Here is a 21481-nt window from a genome sequence, read left to right on the forward strand (position 1 = left end):
AACACGGAACCAAATGACGTTGCCTGAGGGATCCAGAGGATGTATTTTGGTGTCGTGCAGTAAACGAGCTCTATGAGTAACAAAAATGATTCTGGTCTCAAGGGTACTTTAATACACTTCCTTTTCTGTATTAGTCAAATAAATTATTTCTATTTCTTCTGTAAACGAATGAGGTGACAGCTCTTCGTCCAGTCTCATTGTCTTTAAAGCTCCGACAGAAAGGCAGTAAGGAGCTTTTATAACGACCAGAGATGTCTGTCGGAGCCTTACAGACGCTCAAGGGGATCATATGGGTAAGAAATATCATATTTATTTAACATATATGCTGCTATTAACTGATCCGATTAATAACGGTGTCGTTCACAGGGACGATGCTTATTGAGAGCTGGATCACAGAGCTGCAAATGTAGACCGAGCTGGCATTTAAGAAGACATTATGTCGCTCTACCAGGTGTGATAACTAAATACAAATATTTTCATCACTAATAAAGGGCACTGTGGATGCATTCTTTTAAGCTTAAACAGGATTACTATAGCAGAATATATTGCTACATTCCTTAAGTATAAAAAAAAGACTATTTGGGATTTATTTTGTAGCTTCATTGTTTAAAATGTTTTAAAGTTTGTGTTGGACTTTTAAGGATTTACAGGAATATCCTTCTCCGTGCAGCATGGAATTATATTCATTTTGTCACTTTGCCACTTCAAATCAGGATCCATATCTACTACTACTACTCTTTCGTCAAGGCCATATTTGTTGAGTACACAATGAATAATTGTCCTGTCAACAGATTTGATCTCCTAAGCTGTGGATCTCTGCTTCTCTGAAAATGCTTTTTGAGATTCATTAAACAATCATTTATTTGACTAGATTTTATTCGAGGGCATTAAAGTAAAGTAGGTGAACACATTTGCTCACTAGACTTTTGAGATGCCTTTTCTGGTCGAATATTTTTTTCACAAAAAAAAAGCCCAACTGAATACGTTGACATCTTGTGTCTGTAATGTTATAAAATGAGAAGTTCAGGAGTTGAAAATACATTTGCAAGGAATTCAAGGAATTTATGCAAATACCTCTTTTTTTTTTAGACATTTTACAATTTTTTTTTCTTCCAGTAAGTGATGATGTACACAATAAGCAATTAACCTCCAGTTATTTTGGTGCATTTATGACAAAATAATTCATTTTGTTTCAAATACTCAGCATTTACCTTCTTGCTAACTGTCACAGATGATATCAAATCTCTGCGGGCCGTGCTCAACCCCGACATTTCCAAGTAAGGCGTTTTTATTCAGCAGGCTATTTTGATTGGCCATTTGCTGCACGTTCTACTAGAAGATCGGTGTTAAGGTGCGCTGTGTTTCTGCAGGATCCGAAACATCGGCATCATGGCTCACATCGACGCAGGAAAGACGACCACAACAGAGAGGATGTTGTACTACTCTGGCTATACGAGGGCATTAGGAGGTGCGTGTCAGACACAGACAGCGGCGTGTGGACGTCTGTTTTCCATGGTTTGAACTGTTGCCGCTTTTGTGTCTGTCAGACGTGGACGACGGGGACACGGTCACGGATTTCATGGCTCAAGAGAGGGAACGTGGCATCACCATCCAGTCGGCAGCAGTCACGTTTGATTGGAAAAGCCATCGCATAAACCTCATAGATACCCCAGGTAAATAAATAAATTTAAAAAAACTTTTTAAAGCTAAAATATTAAAATGAAAGTGTAAAGGAACGTAGAGTTTGTGTGTTTGCAGGACATGTTGACTTCACTCTGGAGGTGGAACGGGCGCTTCGTGTTCTTGATGGGGCTGTTGCCGTGTTTGACTCGTCTGCTGGCGTCGAGGTTGGCAAAGCAGATACTTTTTTTATTATTTTTAAAATCAATTTTCCCCATGTAGTTAGCAACTTCCGCCGCCTTTGAAAACCCTAACAGGCCCAGACTCTGACTGTGTGGAGGCAAGCAGAGAAGCACCATATACCCTGCGTTTGTTTCCTGAATAAGATGGACAAACCTACAGCAGAGTAAGTGACTCAGACATCTTGTCTTCTGCAAACTGTGAGTTTATTTTAGATGATATTAAAAATGGAGCTATATTTTATTTAATTTTTTTACAGCCTAAATTTCTCAATGGAGAGCATAAGGCTGAAACTGAAAGCCAGTCCAATCCTCCTGCAGGTACATCTGTACATCAACATTCTCTCTAAATTGTTCATTTTTACTGAATAAATCCCTTTTATTTCCAATTGTTGTCTTCAGCTGCAACATAAACATCTCTGTAAATAAATATGAGGGGTTTTTTTGTGAGCTTCTCCCAAATCCATCCCTGTCTAGATACCAATTGGCAGCGGTAAGAACTTCACAGGGGTGGTGGACTTGTTGACCAATCAGAAGCTCATATGGAACCTGACATCGACACGAGACGATGGACGAACATTTGAAGCCAAACCTCTCGGCCAATCCGAAGATCCAGAACTCCTGGAAGCAGCCGGTGAGGCCAGGGCGGCACTCATTGAGCAGGTACACATCCTGAAATTTGCAGCAGCAACTAACTTTTAAAAAAGAATGAGGTTTGATGAGCTTATTTTTATCTTGTCTGAATCCCAGGTGGCTGATCTGGACGATGAATTTGCTGAGCTGCTGCTAACGGATTTTAGTGACAATTTTGAGGCCGTTCCCGCAAAAAAAGCAAGTCTTCCATTGCGCTGACCTAAAATAGGACTTTGTGTTCAGATGTAATTAATACTTTACAAACTCACCTGTGTTAAATCTGATATTCCAGCTACAGGAAGCTGTGCGGCGCGTGACCCTGGCCCGGAAAGGCGTCCCGGTGCTGTGCGGGAGCTCTCTGAAAAACAAAGGCGTTCAGCCTCTTTTAGACGCCATCACTGCTTACCTGCCTGCTCCTAATGAACGGCACCATGACCTGGTGTGAGTGACCGCTGAAACCTTTTTTTCAGTAATTTTATCTATTAAACAGATGTCAAATTATATGTAGAACCTTATTTTTGTCATGTCCCCTTTGGAAAAGATATGGAAAATGATAAGGGGAGGAAATATTTTATTGGAAAAGTGTTATACTGAAAATCGAACATTTTGTTTTAGTTTATTTATTGAAAATCATGAAGAAATATCACGGTAAGAATAGTTCCTCTCCAAAATACAAAAAAGAACAAGAAAACATCCAATGAAGTGTGGCAGATAATATTCTGAATGTCTTTGTGGTGGACTACAAGAAAATAATTTGCTTCTTTGCAAAAAGTTAAAACAGCCACAGCTAGCAGGCATCTGATGGTGTAAGAAAAAAAGTCTTTCTCTTTTTTTGCATCCCTTTCCTTTATTGCCAATTACAAAAAATAGCTGTTGTTATAGAATATAGATATTGTGGAGGACATTAAAAAATGATTTGGGTGCCAATAGAGGATCATTAAAGAGAAAAATGTTTTCACAATAACACAGCTAGTGTATATATTTGCTTATTTTTCATAAATATCAAATTTGGTAGCTGTTAAAATATAAATCAATGCATGAAATGTACAAAAATGTAATATTTTGATGCCTGAGCTTAACTTTAATTTGTTTGTGTTGTGAAAAATGAATGATCAAAGTGTTCTTGCCTCCAGCAGTGGTTCCCAAATCAAGCAGAGGTTTGGTTTTAGCTCGCTATTTGGCTATTAGCCTGAAGCTAACATGCACTGCTGTCGATAAAACACACAAATTACAACTTTCATGTATAAATATTTCATTCTATTGTATTTTTCATATATCAGTACGATTCCTTTAGGAACATACATTTTAAATTTATTTCTAAGTAAAATGTTAAGCATATTTTAAGGGTAATTTTTCATATTTTTGAAAAAAATTTTGTTGTATCAATGTAAATATTCATCAGATCTGAATAAACGTTCTACTATGCATCATCGTTAATAATTTAATTATATAAAAAATTCTTAAGTGATATTGTGCACATATTTTTTTGGAGTGGCTCTGATGATTTTACCTTAAAGAATTGATTTACTTTATTTACTTAATCTAAAAGTGGGTGCTGAATTCTTAATTTGTTATGGAAATTGCAGACTTTCAAATAACACGTGATTGTTTTTAATGAAAATTGTTTGTCTGTGTTCGACCAGCAGACGGTGGTACAAAGACGACCTGTGCGCCTTGGCCTTTAAGGTTCTCCACGACAAGCAGCGCGGTCCGCTGGTGTTCCTCAGGATCTACTCTGGAACTCTGAAAGCACAGACGGCCGTCCACAGCATAAACCGGAACAGCACGTATGTCGTTTCCCGCCCAGCAGCCGCGGCGTCGCTTATTCTTACGATGCGGAGTGATAGAAGTGTTCCGCTTGCAGGGAGAGGATGAGCCGACTGCTGGTGCCGTTCGCTGACCAGCACGTCGAAATCCCCTCCATGAGTGCGGGGAACATCGCCCTGACCGTAGGACTGAAGCAGGTGACCCGTTTATCCCCCACGCCTTTTTCCGAATATTAAGAGTTTGCTCATGTTTTTCTGCGCTTTCACGTCAGACGGTCACGGGAGACACCATCGTTTCCTCCAAGGCGTCCGCGGCCGCCGCTGCTCGTCGAGCGCAGAGCGACGGCGGGACGGCGACAAAGCGTGGAGACCATGCCGACATCGGCATCGTCCTGTCTGGAGTGGAAGTCCCTGATCCCGTCTTCTTCTGCACCATAGAACCCCCCACCATGGCCAAGCAGGCAGGTCGGTGCTAGAGTCAACAATCACGCGATTACTTTTCTTTTTTTCCTGAATTATTGAAATATTATCACAAATTCCCTCGATCTCACCCTAAATGCAACAATACATTTTTAAAATAGTGTATTATTTTAATGAAAATTAAACATGACATATGTTTACAAAGCATTAGTCTGATATTAATATTTGCTATTATTTAGCTTTTTGGGACAAAATTACTTTCTATTTTCTTGGTCTATAAAATGTTTTTAGTTTGTTCCCAGCAACAATTTTCTTTTAAAGCCTCTGCTGTTTTCAGCCAGTCAGTCAGTGAAAAGTCGCTGGATGTTTGTGGCCCCGACCTGCTTTGACATAAAACTGAAACAAACCAAAAAGGCTAATAAAAGAAAAATGATTTGTGTTGCAACAAAAACTCTCATCCCAAAGTTTATTTTTTTCCACGTCACAATTCTTGCACCGCTTTGCGTTTGAAATCCCACCAAAAAAACTTAAATATGTATTCCCGTAAAGTGACAAAATTTTAGTACAGTGTTTATCTTCCCTCCTGAAAATTTTCCAGTCTTTCAAACTTTCTTTCTTCACTAAAAGATCTGGAGAATGCGCTCAACTGCCTGCAGAGAGAAGACCCCAGCCTGAAAGTCAGAGTTGACCCCGATTCTGGTCAGGTAATAGCATTTTTGGGATCAGCTAGAGCTTCGTCCAGAGCACAGCGCGTTAACTTTAAATGTCCCGTTTTCCTTCGGTGCTAAGACCATCCTGTGCGGGATGGGAGAGCTGCACATCGACATCGTCCACGACCGAATCAGACGAGAATACGGCATCGAGACTCACCTCGGGCCGCTGCAGGTGGCATACAGAGAAACTATCCTTCAGGAAGCCTCCACTGCAGGTACGCCGCTTTAACGTTCATTTCTGGAAGGCTGAAAATATCATCTAATGAATCCGCCTTTGTTAGACACACTGGACCGAACCATAGGGGACAGAAGGCATTTTGCGTCGGTCAATCTGACGGTCAGACCGGTGGACTTCGCCTCGTGTGAAGTAGCATTTACAGAAGAACTACAAGTGCAGATCCAGCCAGAAATAAGAGAGGCTGTGGAAAACGGAGTGCACAGCTCATACCTGCAAGGTAAAAGAAGCTTTAAAAATTCTTTGTTGTTCCTAAACATAAAACATCACAACACCAAGGCAAAGGTTAGTATTAAAAATTTTCAACAAAATGAGAAAATTAATCCAAATTCAGGATGTCAGTTTGCACTCACTGGATGAGGTAGCTTTTTGTTAAAGGTCTGGAAACGTGCTGGAAACTGAAACCCCTCTTTTTTTTTTTTACCCCCATTCATTTTCTTTTATTCACTCAATAATAAATATGAATGGTTCACGTAACAACTAAAAAAATATGAATGAAAAAAGAGCAGAAAAAATGATAAACTTATATCACATGAAAAGAAATTAGCTATTTATAGACTATTATAGACGTATTTCAAATACACAAAAACAAAACCAGCATATTCAAAGCCATATCGATTCACCATCAGGGTGTTCAAATATGATTTTTTATTTTTTTTCCCCCCCAGGCCCGCTGCTGGGTTACCCCGTCTGGGGCGTCTCCTCTCTGATCCACAGCGTTTCCGTGGAACCGGGGACGTCTCCAGCCATGGTGTCGGCCTGCGTGTCCCGTTGCATGCTGAAGGTAGACCTATAGAACGTTTGTTCACGTTAAAAAGCGCAGAACGTTAGACGGCATCGCCTTAACGGTGTCGCTTCGGGAACCCAGGCCCTGAGGCTGGCAGGGGGACAGGTCCTGGAGCCCGTCATGTCCCTGGAGGTCACCGTCGGGGAGGAGCACCTCAGCTCGGTGCTGGGGGACCTGGCCCAAAGACGGGGGACCGTCAGAGAGATCCAGAGTCGCCATGACAACAAGGTGCTGCTGGCAACTGTGCCCCTGGCTGAAATGATGGTGAGATTCGGCATGATTTAAATGATACGCATCTCCCTCTACTCTCTGAAAGTCGTTTAATGATTTAATCTTCTAACACGTTAAAGGGCTATTCCACGGTCCTGCGAACTGTGACCTCTGGGAACGCCACTTTCTCAATGGAGCTGGACGCCTACGAAGCCATGAACCCCCACGACCAGAGCACACTTCTTAAAAGAATGTCCGGTCTGATGTGATCACACATTTTTACAGTTTTCTCCACATGGAAAAAAAACAACAAAAAAGCCATTTATTATGGTAAATATTGAGATTACAATGTCATACTCCTATTACGCTGCTAAATGAATCCGCGGCCGCTGTATTTCTGTATAGTTCTTGCCAATAAAAACCAAAACACAGAAGCAATTACAATTTCAAGATTTATTGAAATCTTTAGAAACATTCGCACCAACAAAAACAAAAGCATATAGAAAAAAAATCATTCATATCGACATAGAACATAGGATTTGAGAGTCGCATTCAATTAGTACAGTGACAGCTCTGAAGCAGAAGCTCCTCATTTGATTCCCCAGTACTACAAACCAAGCATAAAGGTTCATTGTCAGTGCATGTGCTTCCCTTTTCGGTTCCCAGACCAGCCTGTCAGCACTCAGACGCCTTTATATTCATGCAGGCAGAAGCTGGGAGACAGCGGCTCAGCTGGTATCCCACGCCTTACAGAAAAGAGGAAATAAAAATTACTCATATCCCTTGTAACCTTACTATCCTTAACAGATAGTAATAATATCCTTTACGTACTTTAACGGTTTCTCGATACTTACTCTACCAAGCGACAGCGGTGAATAGACAGTCTGCTGTAGGCGTCGCCGGTGTCTGTGACCTCTTTAGCGCTCCACAGCCGCTCTGCTACAGCACTGGCTCGAGGCCTAAGAAAATATAAAATAGCATTCTGATGATTATTTGTGCTTACAGTACTTGGGGGGGAAAAAAAAAAAAAAAAGTGCCCATTCCTAATTAACACCTCTTGAACTTTTTCACACCATGTCATAGTACAACCAGAATCCTTCCTGTTTGGTAGACAGGATTTTGATACAGACCAACAATAACATGGTTCACAATTGTTAAGAAGGAAAAATCTGAAAAATGTGATATACATTACATATTAAGTCTCAGTTCAACCAAGTGCCTACATATCCAGTACAATTTAAAAACCATGTATGTTTTTCTTGTTGTTTTACAATTATGCACTACTTTGTGTTGATCCCTTAACACAACAAAAATTCACTAAAGAAGTTTGTGCCTATAAACATGACAAAAAGTGAAAAAAACATCTTTAAAATAAGCCAAGACAGACGTATTTTACCAGAGTCTCGGCGTCAGATTCGTAGCGTCCACGTACTCTCCCCACAGACAGGCCTCTCCACCAATCACAAGCTTCTTTTGTTCTTCAGTTCCTGTTTTTTTTTTTAAAAGCATATTTTCAGTAAATTCAGCTTCTTTTTCATAAAGCACAAGCACAATTTCCTGCTCTTTATTCAACAGGCTTACAAAAGTTTGCACAGGAGTGACAACACTGGGACATGTCAGTTTTAGTTTAAGGATTTTGCTTCATTTTAGCCAAACGTCAGCTTAATAGTAAAGTAGGGCAAGTGTAGTAGTGCTGATCATAATCAACACATTCCCCGTGTTTCATACAGACTAGTGACACAAATCCATGCAAATGTATTCTATCTAAATATTGTCAAACATTCCTGGTTCTTGTGTTTTGGCTCCTATTGAAAGAAATCTGAGCCAGAATTTTCTCACCAACTGTTGAAACTCAAAGTCTTCAATCTAGTTTTTCTCAAAACGTTTGTACATAACACTGTTTAAATTGTTAACACTTAGATTTTTTAAATACTATTTTAACTCTTGAAAAGGTAACATCTCAGTGCGAGAAAACATTTCTCTCTCCGAGGAATTTTCATTTTTACTTATCAAACTGACAAGTACCGTTGCTTAGTTTGATAAGCAATGAGCTGTGCTCCATTTACCTTTGCCCAGCTCTATCTTAGGAGTGGTTGATTCATAAATTTTTCTGTAAACAAGCCTGATCCATTAACCTTTGCATGCTGAGTCACGTTCAAGTCAGCAAAGAGTCTCGAAACTGGAAAAACCTTTTGACTTTTAGACGTTTGCAGCAATAAAACTTCTTATGTTACGGGACTGTTGAAGCACATGACTTGGTTACAGACTAGCCTGTGGTCTTTAGTAAATAAAGTCCCTGGGGCGTTAGCCAATCGCTGCTTTTCTAACTTCCTGCAGATGCTAGCTGTGTGGCAATGCTAGAGCTAGCTTCCAAGTGCAGGAACAAGACAGTTGCGACCAGGTGAGGCGTAACTAGACAAAACGGGAAGGTTTTCAAGCAACGAGTAGATGAATAAAAATAAAAAAATATTTATATCATGTGGACACCAACCCTGAAAATCTTGCGGGTCGGCTTTGTAAAAGCCCGGCCAGTCCTGGCCGTAGGCGATACGGTTCAGGTACCAGGGAGCGGACAGCAGGGTCTTGTACCCTGCCAACGTAATTCTTGCCATCTCAGACTGGTATGCCTCCTGGGTTCCTTTCCAAATGTGGATTAGTGTGTCTGGTTTCAGCTACAGAGCACACACACACCCACACCCCCACACAGACACACACAGAGAGGGAGACAGATTGAAATAATAAACCACAAGTAGAAAGTGTGCATTTCCTATGAAAATGCAAGTGTGAATGCTGAATGCTCAATGCTTTTGGTGAAAATGGCAAAAGCGTTTGAAGCCGACCTGAGACATGAACTGTGAAACACAACCACATTTTATATGGTAGTCCTCAATTCTGCCACAAGTCGTAGCCGTTTCCCCCATTTCTATGGGGTGAAAAATTCATAAAAGGCTGAATATTATAAAAAGTATGAAGGTTATGAATGCCAAGAGATACAGCCGGCATTAGGAGAGCAAGCTGAATAGTATAAAAGTTGAATGGTGAAAATAGCACAAAGTACGCAGGAGAAGCAGCACGGCAAAAAAAAAAAAAAGCAACCAGAATATTAAAAATAATAATAAAGAGAAACAGGAACTCCTGCCTACAGCATTCACACTAATAAGTTTTTACATCTCCTCATAGTGGTCCCTCCAAAACATCCCAGAATCTAGAAAGGTTCTGAGCACCTTTTGTCGTCTGATAGATGTTATCTGGTTTGATCTGATCATTGTGAAACCACAGATTGAAGTCGACCAGTCGGGTGAAATACGCAAATAAAGAAGCAAACCCACCAACCACACTGCCCTATGTTGACACACTGACTTTTGTTGTCACAACTGTGCAGTTTCTTTAAATTTAAGCCTGTTGAACAAAAACGAGCTGAGTAGTGATCCCCCACCCTCAATCATGAGGTGATTGGGGAAAAAAAGAGAAAATAAATAATCACAATCTTTATCTTCATCATCATTATTTTTATTAACTACTAAAACTGACCGTTGAAATTGAGCGGCTCAACATTGTAGTACTTCAGCCAGTCCTGTCCCACGCTAATATAATCTAAGTACCATGGGGCAGAGAGGATGGTGGTGTATCCCGCTGCTGTCACTTTGCTCATCTCTGAGTTAGTCCCACTGCCGATCCACACGTGCACTACCGTGTTGGGCTTCAGCTGCAATTGTTACAAGTCAAACTCATGTCTTTAACTCGCATACGGAAAACATAGCTTAAAAAGAAAGAAGGTAACCAGTTGGAGGGGAAAAAAACAAACTGAAGATTTACGGGTGATTTTTTTTTTTTTTTTTTTTACTCACTGTAAAAAAAATTGTCAGTAGAGACTCTTGTTTTATCTGAGTCCAACTGCTTTTGAGCAGCTACATAGAAATTTGAATCAATACCCAAATATTTCCAGAATGAACTGTAGCTGAGCTTAGTACAGACGTTACTAAGAAGCCACGTTTTGTCCAGCTTCCCAAAATGACAGAAAAACAGCAATAAGTTATTTTTTGTTTTGTTTTTTGTACAAGATACCAAATCATCAAAGCTGTCTTAAATTGACACAATCTGCTTAAGCTGTAAAAAAGAAATTATAAAAATGCTCCCATTTACATCTGCAGCAGAAAAATGCTAGTACTAGCACTCTGTTTTGATAGGACTTGTTGATACTGCAGCACAAAATTTCGACACGGCTCCAGGTGATTGTAAGAATATTGCCATTGGCGGACCAAACCAACACCTGGGATTGGGTGGGACAACATTAAACGACAACAACTTAGAAGCATCTGCAGAGTCCATATCAATAAATTTTTCTAAATTATTCAATAAAACCAGAGTTAAAAACAACAGATAGCGGTTTAACAATCATTTTACACTATTTTAAGTAACAAATTTTGCATTCACTTTACAAAAATAAGGAAAATAGAGGATACCTTAACTCCATTGTCAAAGACCTCCTGCCAGATGATGTAGCCTTTATTGGTAGCAGCGACAATGTCCAGAAGTCTATTACATGAAAAAAAAGAATCAATCAATCAATAACAAGAAATATATGAATATTTTCTAAAAAAGAAACTGAAATAAGATGCACACTTTTGGATGTAGAAGGACTCCAGTTTCCTATAGTCCTGTCCAAAGCCTTGCTGCTCCATGAACTTCTGAATGTCTGGATTGGACTGCCTGTAAAGATAATAAATAAGTAAATACCAGCCGCTAACATCTCTCTGGTCTATTAGACGGATCAGGGCTCCTCACCAGCACGCGAAGGACACCTCGTCACCTCCCAGGTGAACGTAAGCATCGGGGAAAACTTCACTGATCTCTTTGAAGAACTGCGTCATGAAGTCGTAGGTGGAGTTGAGGATGGGGTTCACCGGTCCGAAGGTGCCAGAGGGCTTCGAGCCGGAGTAGCAAGGCGTGAGCAGGTCAGTTTGACCTGAGAAAATGAAGGCGGACATCAGGAGAATGCGGAAGCTGAAACTAAATGTGGACGGCAACAACTAGAGAACTCACCTTTACCCCAAGACTGCGTGTGTCCTGGGGTGTCGAACTCGGAGACGACCCTTATGCCTCTGAGGCGGGCGAACTCAATCACCATTTTCACATCTGCGGGCGTGTACACGTGGGTGTACGGGTGGTAAGCGCCCTGTCAACATTGTGATGGGATACATTTATGTCAAAACAGGGACATGAAACATTTGGGTCAGCGCAGATAATAAGTTTGTTCTGGAACCTTTTGGCTCAAGTTTGGGAACGTCCTGCTCAAGTAGGGAAAAGACGGATCATCGACGATGTGCCAGTGGAAGACGTTGAATTTATTCATCGCCATGATTTCCTGCAGGGTGAAGTAAAGTGGAATACATCTTTAAAAAGTTAAGATAAATTAACTACTTGATACATAAGCAGGTGGTTTATGTACCAGATTTGTCAGGATGACTTTAATTGGAAGGAAATGCCGCGACGTGTCCAGCAAGATGCCACGGTGAGCAAATCTTGGGAAGTCACTGATGACCGTCGAATTGATGGTTTTCTGGAAAAAAGTTGCAGAAACAACATGAACCGCAGCTTAAACACTTGTGTTGGGAAACGATTCACTAACAAGGAGCGAGACACAATTCATCCGTCTCACTTACAGTTCCATACTCGTCCTCAAAGATCAACTGGCTGAAAGTCTCCAGACCTCAAAAAGGAGAAGAAGACATAAAATACATATTTCCAAGCAAGTTCAACCCCATCTGGAAAACCCCTTTTGTTTGGCTGTGAATACTTTTGCAAAGCACTGAGAATTGCTTTAAACGAAACAGAGAGAAAAGAATCAGAGTCCGGTCAAAGTTCATTTAAAAATGTCACGTACATCTTATGTCATGAGAGATAAGATCTAAATTAAATTTTGTCATGTCCTGAGACCTCACAATAGAGAGAGAGAAAAAAAGTAATGCACTTGTCATTTGATGATGATTTAAAACCAGGCACATGGGTAAATAAACTCCTACCATGCAGGGCTCCCCAGACCTTTGGTGCTTTCAGGACAGCGAACGGCTGATCCACGGTCAGCTCATCTGCAGAAACAAACAGTCGTAGTATGACCTGATAAAGCTTTCCAGGAGGTTAAATCAGGACTGTAAGCCATGAAGCGTTTGGTCTGGGTTAATTCTTTAATTTGCTTTCCAGGTAATCTTTACTTCCTCCTTCCCATCATGAGTAGGATTGCTGTTCTTGGAAAAGGATGCATGCAACCTATTCACCAAGTAAAGCACATCTTTTTTGTCCAGCTCTTTACAAATTCCTCTTTAATCAAATATTAGATCAAATGGAGCCAAATCGCTCACTGAAAAATGTCACCATGGCGACTGTTTAACGTTTCTTCAGATAAGATTATCCAAGTGTGTCATGCTGACTATTAACTTGTGACCCGTTTCCCTGATGGTAGTCTTCCCTACGCTTCATTAGTCAAGTTTTGTCGCTACAATGGGGTCAGCTCCACGAAAATATTTTCATGATCCCACATTACTAGAAAGCAGTAGAGATCAAGTCAATAATAATGATTTTTTAACATTTTTTACTTTTTAATGCAGAAGCACAATATCAGGGCGAAAAACAAAAATTTCAAGAAACCATTTAAAGTATTCAATGCGATGTTTTATGTGTCCTTTCCTAATAACTTTTTTCTAATCCGACAAATGCAACTGAAAGATTTTTTAAGCCGATGAGTTTTTAGGAAGTTTTTTTTTTTTCCATTTAGCAATCCCATACTTCCCATTTCCAGTGTGTAGATACAATGTGCAAACTTCATTTAGCCACTCTTCAAAATGGGAAAGACGAGAGAACATGTCATTCTGGTAACGGTGAGCTTGTTAAAGACAGAGGCCAATTTCAAGGTACAGCTCTGAACGTTTTCAGAACTACCACGCCTTCATATAACCCATTTTTCCACAGCTTAAACACAATTTGATTTGTGTCACACAAGACTAGAATGATCCGTCTTTAAAAAAAACAACATAAATTTAGGGAGATAAAAACAAAACAAAAATCTACAACGATTGCAGTTTGAAGTCTGCAGCAGAGAATGGCATCTTGGGGTTACTTCTGGTTAGTCTCCAATGATGATTACCATCCACATACCAACCAGAAGCTTGGGAGGCATGCCAGTCATTTTTATTCTGAACTTTTCATGTTGTGAAAAGGCCAACAGGACTTTCCCTGGAACCTTAAGCTTTAATTAGCTAAAACGATAGACACTTTTTTTTGTTGTTTTTGAATGTACAACGCACCAGGAAGGCTGGGGGTAAAAACCAAAACTCAGTGATATTCCTGAAAATGGGGCTTTCAGCAGGATAATGATCCATCACATGTAGCCAAACCAACGCCAGGAGATATTTCACCTTCGTCCAAAGTCGTTTCGGTCCTACAGGAGCTAAATCTTCTAGAAAAGCTGCAATGTGAGCTGAAGATATATCGACAGTTTATCAATGACAGGTCATTTTGTAAATTATTATTACTATTCATGGCATATTCCCCCTTCCACTGAATACAGGTACAAAATGTACATTTTTTTTGTCTGAAATTACGATATGATCACAAAAGTGAAACTTGTCTTCCAAGGTTGTTTTTTTTTTAAATTCATGTAGCTATTTAAAAAAAAGAAAACAATAAAAATGATCTTCAACACCAGTATCAGTAAGTTTTAAATCTTCTGTAACCCTTTTAAAATTGTAATAATAACAATAATGCCATTATGTTGTTGAAATGCAAAAATATGAATGTTATTTTGATTAATTCAACCAAGTGAGCTTTTGCTATTCACACATTATATAGAAAATATGTAAACAAAACCAATGATAAATGAAACAGTAAAAGGCGGAACGCTTTGCTTTATCAGCTGTACCCTACAGAAAATAAGTCATTAATAAAATACATGTTCAAACTTTAATTGCGCACATGGATTTATTGTAGAGAGGCAATATTGGGCTTTTCTTCCGCTCATAAAAACTTAAGTTCTCCAAAATAGATATGCAAAGTAGATCCTCCTGAGACCCAGAGAAAAAAGAGTTTTTGAATTTCTTTTTTTTTACACTACATGACTCCAAAGAGTCATGTAGTGTAAAAAAAAAAGATGTACATCACTACAATTGAAAAAGTTTCAAAACATGTTTTTATTTATTTTTTAGAGTATGTCCTTTGGAGAGGACATCGGGACTCTCTTGTGGCAAATATGAACACATTTCGAGGCCCAGGATGTCCTCTCTAAGGACCAACAGGATTTAACACAGTGGCATGTATGGTTTCAGAGTTATGAACAAGAAAACCTATGTCCTCCACAGAGGACAAAAATGTATTGCTGGGTCTCAGGAGGATATAACGGCATTTTTACATGAAGTGCTGCTGATCAAAAAAAAATTTATCAATGAGGAAGAGACTCACATGACTCATCAGAAGACACACTGGGGTAGCCGTCACACTCCGAGTCAGGTGATGTGATCCACACCTGCAGCTCCAACAGGTCCGTGGGACCTGCTCTCGCGCTTCTGTTCACCTTCTGCTTTTTAGCGCCCCCAAATATGTATTCATAATACCTGTAGAGAGAGAGATACAGAGGATGCAAGTCAAAACAGGTCCGTGAATGCATCACGAACACAACTCGGGAAACTGAAAGAGAAAGAAGCCCCCTGTCCCCCCCCCAAAAAAGAAAACCTCTCCAGACCTCCTGTAGGCCAGTTGAAGGAGGCCGCAGCTCGGACCGGCTCCAGACTCTTTGGCATCAGTGATACTGAAGCTGGAGGAGCTCAGCTTCAAGGAAACATCCGAAATTTGCACTTTCTGCGGCAGAGGCCACAGAGAGCCGTATTTGGAGGACTGGAAGACGAGCTCGGGCTCCTCCTGGTCGACGTCGTTGTGCTGAAGCCCCCGGCAGGAACCGAGAGCCAGCAAGACGAACGTAAGCCCCAGTAGGCTCAACATGTTTGTCTGCAGCGCTGTAAAGTCACAAGACCTGGACAACGACGAGAATGACAAGAGATTTGTATGGGAAGCGGGAGGGCGGGATTTCCCACACGGAAGTAACAATTTAAAGGGACCGTGTGTAGATACAGCGCCCTTCACTTTTTTTTTTCTTTTTTAAATTTGGCTTCTCTAATAAAAAATTATTTAAAACTTAAATGCTTCTACTTTATTCTCGTAATTTAATTACTCCTAGTCTTGCCCTAATACTCCGTCGCACCAGTACTTTGTCCTAGTTAAAGTTATTTCTTTATCAACACAGTGTAACCGAATAAGATGCTCAATAACATTCTTCATTTTATCGGAGTTTCAAGGGTGCTTTTTCTCGTTGGAGTTCCCATAACGACTTTAGTCTGGAAATTATGACTTTATTCTTGTACTTTATTCCGTCGTAAAATACAGTGCCACTTAAAATAATATTTTACTGTACTTGCGCAGTATTAGGGTGACGAAATTTAAACCCAGAACTCAAGTTCCCAGACATTTTGGAAGAGAAGCAGGCAAGAAGCATCACAGGTACTCCACCATGCTTAACAGTGAATATGAGGTGCTTTTCCATAAACATGTTCTTAATTTCACACCCTTTTAGTTTCGTCTGACTAAAACCCACAATTCTAGTTAAGCAAACTATCCATATTTTCATGACAACAGACCAAAAATAAGCTTCTTTCTGGAATCACTCCCATACAATTAACAAGAGAGTATTTAAATTTTCTATGGTGACCCCTAAGATGTCACTCTTTGCTGCAGTTCCTGATTTCTGATTCTGAAGCATGAACTGTCCTTAAGGTATTAACAAACAATGTGAGTTCTTTACAGACCAGTTGTGCAAATGCTAAGTAAAGATCTGTGTAGTTTTACAAAGGTATATTTCCAATGTTACAGAAAACAGATTTAATAATTCCTTCTGTTTGTGCCTGAGTCGGGAAACGTCACATGTTCAGTGGTTCCTATGGAGATGTATTTAACTCCTCCACTTGTACAAGGAACGTAATGTTTGTTACACTATAAAAGATTAGCAAAGCATATATAACTATAACTGGCTTAGCACAATTTCTGCTTTAGTTTCCTCCGACAATGTGAAAATACGCATGCTGAATTCATTAGTGATTGTAAAATGACCAGGTGTGAGTGTGAGCATGCAGGGTCCTCTGTCTCTATGCATCATTGCTGGTGACTTGTTCAGGGTTCAGAGCTCCCCTCAGTCTATTGTCCGGATGTCATGTGATCTCATCACTATGGGGTCCGAACAACAGCTCAAGGACAAAATTATTCTCGCTTTTAAAATGCTGAGCCTGCGAAACCTGAAGAGTTTTAAACAAAAGAATTAAACGCTTAGTGGTTTTCAAGGCAGCACCCAGAATTGACACAGTCAGTCATAAGAAATTGATGATTCAAACAGCAATTTGTAGCTGAATTTCTCTTAAATAGCAAAACTTTTTTTTTCTTTTTTGACCTTGTTTAAAATGTGAACTTTTTTGTGTATAGTTTTTTTTTCTGCTTTTTTTTAATCCGGTGTTTATTTATTTAACACGGTGCTTATAGAGTATTAAAAGAAAGTCAGAACTGAGAAGTAAAGTGTGATGACGTATTTCTTAAACACAACCATCTGGTTGTCACTCTGGCGATGATCAGATGTTTTTCTTCTGTAAACTTTGACACGCGAATGAGTAAGTAGGTCAGCGCAGATGTAGGTGTAGATTAAAAATGACACATTAACCTTTGTTATGGCGCGTCTCTAATGCAGACATGGATGCATTTAGGCTCCATGCAGGTACAGAGCCTGAATGCAGGTTTACAGAATCTGCTGCAGCACCAGTTTCCTGTAGAGCAGACTGGACTGCAATGAGGCCGTCAGCGCAGGTCTGTTTGCTTTGTTGTCACAGTACAGTTCCCTTTAAAAAATCTTTAATAATATGCACAGTCATTACACTGCTTTTCCTGAGAACAGCATGAGAAAAAAACCCAACAAACTATTGTTTGACTGCAAAGGATTCCAAACCCTTGAAATTTTAAGGTTGGATTTTATGGGATGGACCAGAAGTCAGCAACTTTTACAACCCAAAGAGTCATTTTTGCCTTCGCTCTAGCTTGGCAAAGTCGTTTGGAGCCACAAACCCTGTATGACTCTTCGAAAAGAAACATGACATTTTTTATAATATCTATTATAAGTTTTTATTTATTTTTTTACATTTCTAATAATTGTTTTTTTGTGTGGAAAATAACCAGTTGTCCTTAAAAGGGAATTAAACTTGTAGTTTGCAATCAAAGGAAAAGCAATGACTTCACAAAACACATTTGTAAAACTGCTATGCTAGATTAAAAAAACTGCTGAGGCTAGTATTTATTTATTACCTTTGTGTTTTAAGCAATTTCTTAATTCTTTATGACTTTATTATTATTATTATTATTATAGTTATAATAGGTTTTTAATAATATATATGTTAATAAAGTATAGTGGACACATTTTTTCAGTAACCTTATTTTTTTGTAGGCCCACTTTCTTATTATTATCTGATGGATAATAAGAAGAATAATCGTAAACCAATTCTGATGTTTGCTTATTTAAGAGTTCAAATGTGTACAAATCCAATGCTGTTTACTTCTTTGGCACACGGAGCTAAGAGAAGTGATGGCTGTAAGTCAACCAATGGCCACTAGGTGGCTGATCGTAACATCACAGCTGAGAATAATCCGCATGTTGTAAACCAGCAGCTTAAAACATGCAGCTCTGACTGAGAACATTTTGGTTCAGTCTTTCCGAGAATAAAACACTGTGTGGTTTTCAGCTAAAGTTCAAAACAGGACTCATACGGCTTTCCGTAAAATAACACACAGGGCGCCTGACTTCCTCTTAGAACAGGGGTCTCAAACTCCAGTCCTGCAACTTTTAGATGTGCCTCTGCTGCACCACACCTGAACAGAATAATTAGGTCATTAAGACTCTGGAAAACTGATCTACACAAGGAGGAGGTAATTAAGCCATTTCATTCCAGTGTTTTGTACCTGTGGCACATCTAAAAACTGCAGGACTGCGGCCCTCGAGGCCTGGAGTTTGAGACCCCTGTTAGAACAAAGTCCAGGCAGTGTACTCCTCCTCAGTGCTTCTGTTTACATCAAAGTCTTTAATGGTTGTATCTATAAAAGCAGTTGCCACATTGATTCTCCCGCATTTTATCTTTGAAAAAGAACGAAATAAAATAAAAGCAACAGCTGAAGAATACTTTTGGATATCGCGATGAGTTTATACTGCTTTAATGCACTTCAACTCAGTGTGTGAAAAAGCTGCCGGAAATCCTTTCCCGCAGGTCAGATGTAAGTTCTGGAGGCCAGCACGCCCTTCAGGCAGATCTTTCCTCCAGACATGACAAAGGAACACCGACCTCTTACTACGCTAGATGAGGAATAATCGCTTACTCCTGAGTGACTTGTGGAAACAATGCTGACAGCATAAGTTGTACCAGCTGTCGGGTGGGCTCAGACCGACTGCCCCCTCCAGCGGATCAGATGTGGTGCACGGTCTATACCAGCAGAAATAAAGGCTATTCTAAGAAAGAAAGATGCCAACTAAAGAACCGCGGCGTTCCCACACCTCCGTACCAGGAAAGAAGCCAGTCTCACTTTACTGTAAAACGCTTTCAACACGTCCAACTGGTTTTTACATTTTTATCTTTCAGCATCTAGGAGTAACTGCAAGGTGAGGCGACACCAGCTCTCTCTCTTTTGAGTCAAGCACCTCGGCCATGATTACTTACCCATTCTTCACTCATTATTCAACAATGGCATCTCTCATAAGACAGGTAACAGTGTGTTTGTTTGTCATGGTCACACAAAAGGGCTTAGTCAAATCAGCTTAGTCAAGTTACGAGGGCATTGATGTTTGCCATTTAATTTTTTTTATTAGTCCATCCAGATACAAGCTGCAGTTTGACATCCAGTAACGTAAAGCGTATAAATCCCTGATAAGGTGGCTGTGTTTATTGTGTAGCTGTTGTCATTTTCCGCTGCAAAAACTCTAAAAATGTCATTTTGTATCATCATAATATATTTTTTTTCTGTTGTGGTTACTTTTTTTTTTTTTAAACAATTTTCTGTTCCATTTTAGCTGCATTTTTTGCATCCACTACGCAGCACTAAACATCTCTTCATATGTGTTGTAATATGGATTGTTCTGCAGATGTTGTTCTATGTTCTATCTTTTACTGTCACCACTTCACGACTTTTAAGGGCACAAGACTGCAAAGGTGCCTCCATTCTGATTCCATGGCAAGTAATTCAGACTTTGGCACAAAATACCCTTTTGACATTTGAGTCTGGACTTTCAATAGGCCGTTCTAAAGCATGAATACACAGCTTCTAATTCATCCTTCTATCAACAACTCTGCCCTGCTTCCCCCCGGCTCTTTTGAAGAAAAGCCTCCCTGCAGCATAATGCATCATTTCACGGCTGGAACGTTCAGGGTGATCTCTTTCCCCTCTGCTTGGCAAACATTTTAAAAACTTCTTTATTTAATATGTTGATTTGACCAACATATAGACCCTCCCTACTTGGGCAATTTCTGTGATTAGGCCCCTTTTAGGATCACCAATAATAGCGCGCTGAATTTTACACATTTATTCTGTAACATTTACACTTTATCATTGACTCTTTTTTTTTTTTTGTTGACAAACCACATTTAAAGATGACAAACAAATAAAACACCATTGGCTGTTTTCCAAAACATTGTGAGCGGGTTGGACAAAATAAAAGAGGAGAATTTGGGAGGAAAACCAAATGTTTTTCATTTACCTAATTCATTTTTATATATATATATTTCGTCCACTAGGTGTCCCTCTTGCTACATGTAAATGCTTAGGGTTTAATGGGATGTTATGGCCCCTGTTTACAGCACTTTCCACGGTGCGCCTAATGAAGCTTGAGTCGTCATTTAATGTGTTGTTTTTGCAGTAATGGTGTACTGGTGACGTCACACACAGCTGACGGGAAGGGAAGGCCCTGCGGTCACCACACCACAAGCTCACAGCAAGCAAACAAAATAGTGACATCACTGCCTTAAGGGTCCAACGAACAGTTTGGTCACAGCCAGCGAAGACCACAGACATGACGCACGTTAAGACGACGCAAGGGATAAAATTGGACCTGGTGTTTCCGGGAGCCCCGGCGAAGAAACCATAATGCTTTTATAATCCTATGGGATTGAACTTTGCACTCGGAGTCACCTATAGATTATAAGTTCCGGAAATATGTCCCCGTAGTTAACGTCAACACTGGATTCTCATGTCTGGAATCTATTCTAAGCGCTGGACCGTGCGGGGAACTATTGCGCTATTACCGATGCCTGAATCGCAAAGTAGCTTCGAAATAAAACACCTGTAACACCTTCGACAAGAATTTTTTTAACATTTTTTTTATTTTCCCCGAGGCCTAACGTCACCGATGAATGATTGTTTTCCAAGAGTTCCTCTGTGCTTATAAATTGGGGGGGGGGAAAGAGGCCCTAAAGAGGTAAAGCGGACAAAAAAAGGGGTTAATCTGTTGACCCGCTGGCAGGGGGTCACTCCACCCCCAAAAGCCCAGGGGTGCCACCAGCGAGCCTTGAAAGGTCTGCCCAGAAGGGGGCCGTGAATAATTTTGGGGTGTTGCTCCAAATTTAAAAGCCATCACAGAATGTCAGGAATTGGTTACGAAAAGTGGGACATTTGAAATTTGGGTCTAATTAAAAGAAAAAAGAAAGAAAAAGAAAAAATATTAAAGATCCTAATAGTCTTCTAATGTTTACAAGTACCTCTGCAACAAAATTCGGGACAGAGATTTAAAGGTGGCATGCAAA

At 40.0% G+C, this 21481-nt stretch overlaps 2 protein-coding genes across 4 annotated transcripts; one reads left to right on the forward strand and one right to left on the reverse strand.

Moving 5' to 3' along the window:
* Nucleotides 1–35: 35 nt before the first annotated feature.
* gfm2 (GTP dependent ribosome recycling factor mitochondrial 2) lies at nucleotides 36–7052 on the forward strand. Of its 2 annotated transcripts, none has more exons than XM_032570923.1 (20): nucleotides 36–293; nucleotides 367–451; nucleotides 1205–1277; nucleotides 1371–1468; nucleotides 1548–1673; nucleotides 1759–1847; nucleotides 1938–2026; nucleotides 2120–2180; nucleotides 2337–2522; nucleotides 2610–2690; nucleotides 2785–2933; nucleotides 4136–4279; nucleotides 4357–4456; nucleotides 4531–4723; nucleotides 5306–5382; nucleotides 5468–5606; nucleotides 5673–5846; nucleotides 6295–6410; nucleotides 6495–6677; nucleotides 6764–7052. In XM_032570923.1, the coding sequence occupies exons 1-20, from the start codon at nucleotides 252–254 to the stop codon at nucleotides 6890–6892; spliced, it is 2334 nt and encodes a 777-aa protein (XP_032426814.1). In that variant the 5' UTR covers nucleotides 36–251; the 3' UTR covers nucleotides 6893–7052. The 2 variants fall into 2 exon arrangements, with proteins under 2 accessions (XP_032426814.1, XP_032426815.1); XM_032570924.1 differs by having other exon boundaries at nucleotides 37–293; nucleotides 1232–1277; nucleotides 4139–4279.
* Nucleotides 7053–7061: 9 nt separating this feature from the next.
* On the reverse strand, nucleotides 7062–15673 carry hexb (hexosaminidase B (beta polypeptide)). Of its 2 annotated transcripts, none has more exons than XM_032570925.1 (14): nucleotides 15355–15673; nucleotides 15075–15226; nucleotides 12647–12712; nucleotides 12287–12333; nucleotides 12073–12183; nucleotides 11887–11988; nucleotides 11667–11799; nucleotides 11409–11589; nucleotides 11247–11333; nucleotides 11087–11159; nucleotides 9115–9295; nucleotides 8020–8110; nucleotides 7478–7582; nucleotides 7062–7369 (listed from the first exon to the last, which is right to left on the reverse strand). In XM_032570925.1, the coding sequence occupies exons 1-14, from the start codon at nucleotides 15609–15611 to the stop codon at nucleotides 7306–7308; spliced, it is 1650 nt and encodes a 549-aa protein (XP_032426816.1). In that variant the 5' UTR covers nucleotides 15612–15673; the 3' UTR covers nucleotides 7062–7305. The 2 variants fall into 2 exon arrangements, with proteins under 2 accessions (XP_032426816.1, XP_032426817.1); XM_032570926.1 differs by lacking the exon at nucleotides 9115–9295 and adding an exon at nucleotides 10155–10329 and having other exon boundaries at nucleotides 15355–15672.
* Between the last annotated feature and the right edge of the window lie 5808 nt (nucleotides 15674–21481).

Source organism: Xiphophorus hellerii, chromosome 8, assembly GCF_003331165.1.
Source record: "Xiphophorus hellerii strain 12219 chromosome 8, Xiphophorus_hellerii-4.1, whole genome shotgun sequence".
Classification (NCBI taxonomy): domain Eukaryota; kingdom Metazoa; phylum Chordata; class Actinopteri; order Cyprinodontiformes; family Poeciliidae; genus Xiphophorus; species Xiphophorus hellerii.